At 41.9% G+C, this 11089-nt stretch overlaps 1 protein-coding gene across 4 annotated transcripts in view; it reads left to right on the top strand.

Annotated features, from left to right (window-relative positions):
• Positions 1-10872, top strand: part of Pbx3 (PBX homeobox 3) — a 238717-nt gene extending 227845 nt beyond the window's left edge. Inside the window, exons 6-10 of one of the 4 annotated variants that reach the window (XM_023701664.1) lie at positions 4393-4558; positions 5731-5843; positions 6659-6748; positions 6915-7013; positions 9348-10872. In XM_023701664.1, the coding sequence (XP_023557432.1) occupies positions 4393-4558; positions 5731-5843; positions 6659-6748; positions 6915-7013; positions 9348-9440 (561 nt within the window). In that variant the 3' untranslated portion in view covers positions 9441-10872. Of the gene's footprint in view, positions 1-4392; positions 4559-5730; positions 5844-6658; positions 6749-6914; positions 7014-9347 lie in introns of those variants that run through there. The other 3 variants (XM_004641563.1, XM_004641564.2, XM_023701665.1) reach the window with 3 other exon arrangements.
• The last annotated feature ends 217 nt before the right edge of the window (positions 10873-11089 follow it).

The raw sequence follows: 11089 nt of genomic DNA, 5'->3' as shown, positions 1-11089 counted from the left end.
CTTCTTTTCTTTTTTCTTTTCTTTTCTTTTCTTTTCTTTTCTTTTCTTTTCTTTTCTTTTCTTTTCTTTTCTTTTCTTTTCTTTCCTTCCTTCCTTCCTTCCTTCCTTCCTTCCTTCCTTCCTTCCTTCCTTCCCTTCCTCCTCCTCCTCTTCTTCCTCCTTCTCCTCTTCCTTCTTCCTCTGTCTGTCTGTCTGTCTGTCTGTCTGTCTGTCTGTCTGTCTGTCTTTCAATACTGGGTATCAAGCCCAGGACCTCACATGCTTTGAGTCACACCACCAACAACAACCCTGCCTGAAAACATTTTTACTTTTCAGACTGATTGGCACTGTAGAATTGAAGAAATTCATGAATTTAGGGAGAAAAATTCCTGAATTTAGGGAGAAGTGCATGGCCGTAAGTACAGGAAGAGACCAGAAGCTTTTTAGGCCACCTCTTGGCCTTATCAAAAAAATCTAAACCAGCAGACTTTACCAGACGCTTAGTCTGGAGGCTGACATTAATGAACATCAGTAGAAGAAGGAACATACTTATGCTTTTATTCTCGTTTTTAATTGATCTTAAATTTCTTGCCTGGCCTTTTGTCTTTGACACAGCTAGAGTCATGAATCGATGTGTTGCTCGAACGAGAAGCATAGGCAATGTATTCCTTTTCCCTTCACCAATTTCCTGTTGTTTCTATTCCGGGACCACTGTACAGCCCATCCAGTTCAGAGATTGAGCAAGCTCTGCTATCTGTAGAACACTGTGCTCTAGCAGGCTGTGTAGGAAGGACCGCAGATATCCTGTAGCTTTTGGAAAAGCAGAAGGCTTCTTTTGCAACTAATTGTATCTATTTGGTTTTAAAAAGTGAAGAAAAATTCCTGAATTTAGGTGTCCATTTATATGTTAATTACATTGATCTCAGTTGCAGCAGTATGGTCTTAATAGCTGATTGTAACAGTACCCAAATCTGTGATATCAGAATGTGACATGCATATTTTAATTTGAGAAATAGTTTAACATTTCTAGATATTCATTTAAATGTGGTTATGCAGGTTAAACATAATGTATGATCACTGTTTCTTTCATTGCTTCCAATTAAACCTTGCTTGTTAGTTTAACCTGTAGGTAATCCCATCAAACAATTGATGTCAAGGAAACACTGCCCACAGTAGCTTCGGAAGAGTGGCCATTAATTTTAATTGCCTTGATATTAAAGATTAAGAAGTATTGGGACTAGCAGAATAGAAACGATCTGATGTCAAGCAAATCCACTTGCTAAAGCTTCCCCAGGCTGCTGGTGATATTAAAATTTTACTGTGAGAATTAAATAAACCTTTATTAGTGATGACTGTTGTTTGATTGGTCCAGGGGTGTGCATAAACAGAAGATTCTTACATATGTAGAGATGAGACCTTCAATGGTACAGAGATTCCTCAATTATGAAACTGTTAATAAAGCTGTAATCTGATTTTCCAGGCTAGGTTTCATTAATGTATTATAGCTTCTCTGATTGTCAAGGTAATATTAACTACAAAGTACTAAATCCAAAAGAGAATTGTTTAGAAGAAGAGAATTCTAAGATAGGCCTTTGTTGCTAAATTCTGAGTTGGGGAATTTTCATTAATTATGCTTAAGAAATGCCAAATTCCCTTTCAACTGGGACTGTCTCCCTTTGTACTGTAGATATATTCAATCTTTAACTCTTTTTGAGGCCTGCCAGGCTTGTTCAGGAAAGCCAGAGTGGTATTGCTTGTGAAAGCAGCTTTGTGCGAGGAGCTCCCATCCTGCCTCTGGAGCTGAGGGCTTTTGTTGTGAAAAGTAAGGTCGATCCTGGGAGGATTTGCTCTAACAAGCACAATCATAACCCATACCTTCAGGTTTCTTTTTCCATCGGATTCAAAACTTTTCTGCTGGGTGGAAGTGGATCCTAATAATTACTGAGGCTGGCCTCTTCAGGTATAGGACCCCTCCCCCCAGTATCTGTCACTGTCCTGCTTGGGTCCCCATAATAGCATCATCTCTGCATTCCCCACGTTCCTCACCTCCATCCAGCTCATTGGTGACCACTCCACCTGCTGCTTTGTCTGGCTCAGATTCTCATCACCACCTCCCTGTGCTCTCTCTTGACTCTTCCTCCTGCTGCCATATTCTCTAGAGTTCCCACACACTGCCCCTGTAGCTTGTGGGACCCAAAGAAGGGAGGACCAGAAGGCCAGCACCAGGAGGCAGCAGGTCCTTCAGGCTGAGCTGGCAGCCAAGTTTTGACTATCTAGATGACTGGAGAAGAAAGGGAACCAGATTTCAGTTCATCTAGAAGGACTGTGCAACAGTGGGATGGGGCCATGTGGGGCAGTGAATACCACATCTCTGCAGATGGAGATGCTAGAAATGAGCACAGCCAAAAAGGCAGATTCAGAGGACATCTGAGCTCCACCTTAGACTTGTGGAACTGGAGGTCCTGACAGAACATCTACATGGAAGTCTGTTTAATCTGAGAACTAAAATCCTTCATAGATGTTAGGAATAGAGATAGAAATTTGGGAGTTACCCACACAAAAAGAATAACTAAAATTTTGCATATGGATAAAAAAAGAAGGGGTGAGAGTTGAGTCTTAGAGAAGCACACACATTCACACATTGTGAATGAAATAGACACTGGGGGAGGTGTAGCAGAATGTCAAAGAATCCACACAAAGAGAGAGTTCTGAGAAAAATGAGTGGAGATTACAAGCATCAGACAGAGTCTGCTGAGAAGGCAGACAAGTTGAAGAGAGACACAAGGCCATTGGAATTGGGACTGAAGATTCCTGGATCAACTACCTACCTCCATCAACCACCTAGCCCTTGAGATTGTTAAAATTAAATAAGAAAACAAGCACAAAGAGCTGTACTTGTTATATCTAAAAGTCGCTAAATGACAGTTATTATACCCCCCCATATGTAATATGAAGCAAAGAGGGCAAAAGATAAAAATAAATCAAACAAAATGATGGTAGAACAGCAACAACTTGCAAGTACCAATCTGTACCACATTTATTTCCTGATGGGTTTTGGCTTCTTTTCTGCTTGAGGAACCCAGGCATACTTTATGGGTCCTCAGCAAGTGTGTCACTTGTCTGTGCACAGGTGTGCACATGGTGTTCCCAGGATGGGACAGCATGTGGGCAGCAGTCAGGCCAATGTTGTCTTCCTCAAGTGGCCCCCTTGCCAGGACTTTCTGGCTTCTCCCAGAAGGATGAACGCCATGGGTTGAAGAATGAGAGTCTTGTTTCCAAAGCAATTAAAGACTTGGCAGAGGTGGTCATCAGGGATGCCCATTGGTGTAAACTGGGTTAGAGGGCTCTGAAATACATAGCACTCCTTATTTTTCTTCAGGGCTCCTGAGTTGCTGTTAGAAAATAGTATCTTTAGGGGAGACCAGTGACCCTGATACCACAACAACATGTTCTTTTGGCAGATCATTAAGAAATTATTGAAAACTATGTGTAAATTGTTACTTTAACAAAAAAAGAGGCAAGATCCTTTGATACACTGCATGGGTATATCATCTTATAAATTGCTAGATGGCTTTCAGCTACTACTTTGTATAGCTCAACTACAAGTACCTGAATACATCATGTAACTCTAAGCCATGCATCTTGGGCTGAAGTTTCGCTGTCCCTGAAACATGATAAATCTATCTGCCACCAAGATTCTCTATAGAAATCTCTGCTATTTGCACCGGCTGACATCATAAGTAGTTTATGAAAGAAATAAGTATATTTCACCTGATGAAGTGCAGAGCTGTTCCTCTGCATCTACATTTGCATTTGATCTTATTAGAAGTACTGCACTTGGATTTCCAAATTGGGACCTTCTCATGTGTTAACTGGCAGAGCTTGAGCAGCCACCTTGGCAGACATGCAGTACCTTCTACGGCTGGAGACAATAGGATTTTTCATCCATTATTAATTGGTGTTACTCTTCTCAACAGACTAAACATGATTCTCCCCTACAGCTGCCAGAATTGTTCCAGACCCCCCCAAAAAGAATAAACTGTCCTCTCTCAAGTGTTGCCTTATTGTTTACCTAACAACAAATATTTCCTTTAGCTTTTCAGCTACTTTTAGGGGGCCTAATTACTTATATACTCATTGGTGTATGTGCCAATTGGATAATTTGTATGAGCAGTGCTCCTAGCCACTTTCTTACTGTGGCCAACTCTAAAAAGCAGCATTATTCAAAATGTGTATATGAAAAAATTTACCAAAATCATTACACATTGTCCATAGGATCTGAGATTACAGGCTAGAAATTGTCTCCTAGGGTATTTATTCTCTTGGTGTCCAATAGTTAATGTTAGAAGTTTTACTTTTTCTTCCTTTTTGACTTTTCTTCCTCTTTTAATTCCTTGTTTCTCCAATTTGTAGGTATCCAACTGGTTTGGCAACAAACGAATCAGGTACAAGAAGAATATCGGCAAGTTTCAGGAAGAAGCCAACCTCTATGCTGCAAAGACAGCCGTGACAGCTGCACATGCAGTGGCCGCAGCTGTGCAGAACAACCAGACCAATTCACCCACCACGCCAAATTCTGGTGCGTACTGGGCGCTCACTCCCTCTTGGCCAGGCCACCTTATGCCACAGCGTCCTATCCCACAGGGCATGAAACAGGAGCCGTACTGAGGACACACTGGATTTCTAAGGGAAGACTTATGTTGAGATGCAAGTTTGTTTGGGGATGAGTGAGTGAGTGGTGACCAACCCTTGTAAGCTCACCGCTCCCAGTGAACACCACTCTACTGGTCAAGTCTGGAATGTGTATACTTAGTGGAGGCCTTTAATTCAGTGATTAGATGAACCGCTACCATAGTGATTGCTTTGGCTATGTTGTTCTGTGTATCGCTCTATGGTCAGCAGCAGATCATCAAAGAATGAAATAGCAGGGGTGGGAAATGGGCCAGTAGTGGTCTGTAGAGAACAACTATCAGCGGCTTTCGCCTGATGGGCTGCAACTCCACACTTTTCCGGCCTCTGCTGTGCTGTGGTGGTGTGGTGGTCAGATGTGAGGGAGACTGTGCTTGACTCTCAACTCTTTGTCTAGCACATTTGGGCAAAATTTTATGTGACATTTCTGATGGAGGGAGAAATACCTTACAATTAAAGGGAATTTGAATGATAGTGAAGTTTGTGTAGACAGTCCAAAAGGTGGGCTGGGGGAGCAGTTCAAGGGTTTTTTGAGCAGATCTTTTAATACATATTTAAATGTTTAGTGGGGAAAAATTCAAAAAGAAGCTCTGTTAAAATTTGTTTTGTCACATGCACATACTTTCTTTTTAATGGGACACAAACACAGGTGAAAGAAAAAGTAGAATTATGGCTAAGAAAGAAAATATCAGAAAAACGTGTCCTTGTAGGTAATTACTAGCATGACACATAAAGATGCTGAAGAGCTCTGGCAGTGAACAAGTACTGGAGGTGAATGAAAAGAGGGGAAGGTGCCAGGGCAGCTACAGTGTTTTTCTGTTTATTTCCATTTGTCTCTTTGGTTTTTTGGTCAGGCTTCCCCTCCAGTAAGGCCTCTCCTTGATGTAAAGAGAATCACAGGACCTAACTCTGGGGTTATTCACCATTCTCCTAGATCTGGAAATGCCTTATATTGTATACAACCTTCCCTTCTGTATCTTTTCTCCTTTCCCTGCCTCTACCTCTTTGAGGATTATGCGTGTAGCTCTCTGTTATTCAGCTACTTAACTCTTTCCTTTCCAGGTTCTTCTGGTTCTTTTAACCTCCCAAATTCTGGGGACATGTTCATGAACATGCAGAGTCTGAATGGGGATTCTTACCAAGGGTCCCAAGTCGGAGCCAATGTGCAATCACAGGTAGGAGAGATGCCCCAACTGGGGCCTTTCTGGCAGGGTAGGGTTTGGGCTCAAAACTCCTTCCTCTGACCCTGTGGAAGTGATCTGTACATCCATGCAGAACCTGTGCTGGGTGCTCCCAAACATGACCCATCTGCCCCACATGTAATCTAATGAGAAGGCAAATGAACAGTGACTTTTGTTGATTTAATCCTGATAAACTTTGTGAATGCATTCGGCTCTGGCTTGAGCTCATGGAGAGGGGTGGGGTGCATCTTACTTTTGTTACAGAACAGAACAGAAAAATCATGTGTGCCAGTGTGTATGTGATTTGAGAACATACCTCTCTGTTTCATTTCTGTAGTTTTCTAAGTCTATCTAAAAGCCTGAATTCTTAAAGTATATTCTGGGTTCAACTCTTTTCTCCTCCTATTAATTGAGAACAACTGCTCATAGAGTTTGTGTGCATTTACCTCTGTGTGTGTGTGTGTGTGTGTGAGAGAGAGAGAGAGAGAGAGAGAGAGAGAGAGAGAGAGAGAGAGATCCAGAATATATATTTACAAGTAGGTTTTTACCCACAGCATTTAGTTGCTGTAGGTGGAAAGTCTGAATTGCCATGAAGATGTTATAGTTTGGCTGGCATAAAAAACAAAGACATGTGAGTTTAAATATGCACAGAATTGCTGAAATTCTGCCAGTCACATTTGATTGATAAATTTGTCTCTCAATGAAGATGCTAAACCCTTGTGGCACACATAATTCAAATTGTTTCCTTTTGTAAGTGATGATGTTTTAATAGATTTGGGATGATGAATCTTGTTTCATCTCACTTCTAGGTGGATACCCTCCGTCATGTTATCAATCAGACGGGAGGCTACAGTGATGGCCTTGGAGGAAACTCACTGTATAGTCCACATAATTTAAATGTGAGTACTTTGGGGAGCTGGCTGCAGGAATGGTGTCAGGGAAAGTGGCCAATAAATACATTAATAGCTATTTGACTTGGCTTCCTATGCTGCTGGTTGTTAGGGAAGGCACCATTTTTGCTGCACTTTTATTTTATGCACCCCAATGCTTGGTGTTACCTCACAGATGCCCAGAAGTGACTGGTGTCCTGTCATCAGTGGGGACTTGACCATCAACCCATTAGGACACCATTTCCTAGAGGCCACAGTGTGTTCCATGGAGATGGTGAAAAACATCATTTATCCTAAAATCAACAGCAGGCAAAATTTCCAAGCACAGAGCAGGTGAAGGTGATAACCGTGAAGGGCCCCAGATTGATCAACAAACATAGCTAAGCAAGAATTCTGTTCTTAAAAGGCTCTTACTGTATTGTCAGTGTGGATCATGGATTGCTAAACATGTTCGGCAATTTGAATGACCTCTCGATTTTAATTATGGAGGAAATGATTACCAGTCCACCCAGACTTTCCTTTTGACGTGGATGAAAAATGGAAAAACACCCAGCTGGGCTGCGGGTAGGATAGGGGACAAGGGATGGAGCCAGCATGGTGCATCCCGGAGGGAGCAGTGGACAGAGTCCAGGACTCCAGGCTGCAGGAAAATGGGGCTTGAGAGAATAAGCTCGAGAAGAAAATGGACAAAACATGCCTTCCTTAGGGCTTGGCTTGCTATGAAAGTAAATATTAATGATTTTAAAAGTGATTGAAGATGTTCAATTGTAAAGGGGAAAAAGGACCATTAAATACTCAAATCTTTTACATTTGAAATGTCAAATCTTTCTTTTTGGGTTTATAAATAACTCATAATAACCCACAACAAACCATATAAAAAGCCTTTTAGTTGCATTTCTCCTTTTTCATTTAAGTGTTTTGAAATGCTTCAGAGAATGTGCGATATCCTTATCAACATGATAAAATATGAAACTGTGATTGCCTGCAGCATTTTACAGACATGAATTCCATCTTCGCTGATGAGGCTTGATAAGGCGCTGTTGTATAATACAGTGCATAATCTCAAACCACCAGCGTAAGGATTAATTTATTTTGAAAAAAAAGAATGCTTGCTGACAACTGCTCCTCCAGTTGCCATGCTGGGTGAAAATATTGTACATTTGTTGTTTATAAACTTGGATAAAAGAGGAATGGTATTTACTTCAGATGGAATATCTTTGGACTTATATCTGTGGAAGTTTTCTTCTCCTAAGGAGATTGTCATACCTGAAGGAGGATTGGTTTACCTTTCAGTCAGAGAAAAGGATTTTTTAGAGTCACTCAACACACATGGGCTTGTCACTAACCAACCAGCATGACTGAGGCTTGTGAAAAAAGTGCCATGTTTTGTCTGTGGGGTTTTAAAAATTTTTCTTTGAGCCTGTCATCGCTGTGGTACTGTTGGGCCCACCACCCCCTTTTCCTAGGCCCTAGACAGAGGGAAGGCACTTTCTGTGCAGAACTGCCGTAAGTCAGAAGCCAGAGAATTCCCCCGAGCAGCAATTCCAGGGAAAGGAGCATCGGTAGCAGGCTTTGGGCAGGATCTAGGGGGCTCTCAGCAGATTCAGCGCACAAGCCCACAGGAAGATGTTTGGCTGAACCTGCGGAAGATGAGGGAAGGAGGGAGGCAGGGCCCTCACAACCTGTACCTGTGTTGACATAGGCTGGGCCAGGCGGCATGGAGCAGGGGCTGGATGGAGCCACAGGCACTGGGTGTCAGCAGTTCCCCCTTGCCTTCCTCCAGAAAGGCCTCGTCACTTCCACTCAGTGTTGCCCAACTCACAGGCCCAGCACCTCCCTCTTCTTGACTGACATAAAAATATGTAGCGACAAGCTGTCTGCCATAGCAGAAATCTGATCAGACATTGATTTCAGCAATTGCCTCTATAGGCCAAGACATAAGGCAAATTTGTTTCAGAGTACTGTTAGTGCTGATGCAGGTTGGAGGCAGGAAGGGCCAGCGGCATGGGCAAAGTGTTAGCAACATCTCCACCAAGGGTTCCAGTTATAGATAATTGGAATTCGGATTTGAATAGTGTGTGCTTCTCCATAGTTCATGCATTTTCATTGTAGGAGATCCTATTTGGAGGGAAATTCTGGCCCTCATTTTCCAAGGATTACAGTAACTGTCAGGCATGTACAGAAAGTTGGTGACACCTTCTGTATGGACACCGCGATGCAGCCAGGCTGAAGTTTCTACTTCATGGAGCTGGTGGCTTCGCCCAGGGATTGCGTTGAGCCGCTCTACTGCCCCTTCTCAAAAAATTTCTTTTGAGTCACTTTGTTTCTACCAGCTGATCAAAGGCCGATATCTTTGCCAGCTTGGGACTAGCTAAAGCCTTTCTCCTGCATCCTGATTTATTGCCAAGTCTTTGCTTGATGGGATGGATTTGTTTTACATGCATTTAATCCCACTTTAACACATGCTTCCCACTCCTGCCAAAGTGGGTTTAGAAAAATACATTTTGCTAATGCATGTCTGCTCTCATGTTGTCATCTGGGTGTTTTAAATTGGGGAGTGGAATTAATATGTAGACGTGCGCCCGCTAAACCGTGTTTGTCCTTTCAGGCTAATGGAGGCTGGCAGGATGCAACAACTCCATCTTCTGTGACTTCTCCTACAGAAGGCCCGGGAAGTGTGCACTCGGATACCTCTAACTAATCCCGGCCACACTTTTCCCTGAGCTGACATGCCTTGATAAGTGCATTCAGAGCAATAGGAGGAAAAGGAAAGCGGTTTTGTAGCCCACCATCTACAGCTTTACTGTAAAACCTTATCTTATTAGAGAACTTGGTAAATCTGTTTTTTAAGGAATCATAATCATTTGTATTTATACTTAAAACACACAATGTCGGGGGGGAAAAAAGCACTTTATCCAATTAGGCCAAGATTTAACATTGTTGACAGTCCTATAGCTATTTTATCATAATTTATTATCAATATTTTACATTAATGGTTTCACAGTTGCCAATTACTTGGCCTTAAGGGTAAGAAGAACAATATATGCTAAACCTCAAGCGTTAGAGCAGATGCAAAGATTCACCTCACCTAAATTGAACTCTTGCATATTTCCATCGCAGACTTTGTCTTTCTTTCATGTCATTAATGGGGTTAATAAGAGTTGTTTGGCTATCTCTGTTACTAATGGTTGTGTTTAAGAACCTTCCTCCTTACATTTATGTTGCAATCTCTTCTGTTATAATTAGATCAGAGACTGGTAGCCTCTTTTCTCTCTCTGAAAGCACCAGTGTACAGAGTCTGCTCAGTAATGAGATTATGGATCCAGATTGTTCTGAGAGCCGAAGATGCTTGCTGCTGTTGGAGGTGAACATGAGATCGTCTGGGGTTTTATGGTGTGCACTGGGTGCTGCACAGACTTGTCAAGGTTTGCTACATCCTCTGGGCATCCACAAAAGGCCCTGCTCTCTGGAGTGTTGTATATAGTGTAGCAAAAGAGTATTTATACATCTCACCAATCAGAACACAGCTTTATTACCTCATGCGAACTCATACAAACCAATAGAATTTCAACATGTTCTGTAGCTTAGAGTGCTCACTTACTACCTCTGAACAATACTCACGCTGTAGTTTGTCTCTTTCTTATCTTTTTGCATCTTGTAATTAACTCTTTGTTTCCTTCATAAAATGTAATGTACATTGTAATCTTTTAAAAAGAAAAATCAGGGTTGCATTTGCAACTTTTAAAAAACTGGGAGTGGAAACATTGGGTCTTAATTTAACACAGGATCAGTAAAACTGTTGTAAATACTGAAAAACATTTTGAATGTTCTTCATCTTGTTACTAATCCATGCAAAAAATAAAAGCAGCGACTAATTGTGATGCATTCAGATTTCAGTATTCAGTACTGTATATTTCACCCTGTGTGATGGGGCCCCTTCCTTTCTCTTTTTGTATTGTATGCGATTCTGAAACTGATTGAGTCATGAAAATAATTTGTGGCGGTGATTCTAATGTATTAAAAACGTTTCGTGTTCCTTTCTAACTGGATTACACCCTGGATTGAAAAAGTCTTCCTCGTGGTAGTTATATGTAGTTTCAAACATGAATAAACTTTTTGCTTTCATGATTAAATGCTGGTGCCATTTCTTCCTCCACTCCTTGAGCCCTGCAGAACCAGCTGTGGGGTGTTGGGTGGCAAATGTCCCCCCTTGAGGGGCTGCGAGATGCTGATGAGGCTGAGCTAGTGTGGGCTAAGCCACCTCCTGGCCGGCCTGAGTCCCCACTCCATCCCTTGTGCTCAATAGCACTACAAGGAAAGCATTTCTGCTTTTCACAGATGAGGAAAACA

This window comes from Octodon degus, unplaced genomic scaffold (assembly GCF_000260255.1).
Source record: "Octodon degus isolate 3935 unplaced genomic scaffold, OctDeg1.0 scaffold00138, whole genome shotgun sequence".
In the NCBI taxonomy this organism is placed as follows: Eukaryota; Metazoa; Chordata; class Mammalia; order Rodentia; family Octodontidae; genus Octodon; species Octodon degus.
The sequence above is the reverse complement of the archived record's forward strand: the minus strand, read 5'-3'. Positions and strand labels throughout refer to the sequence as shown.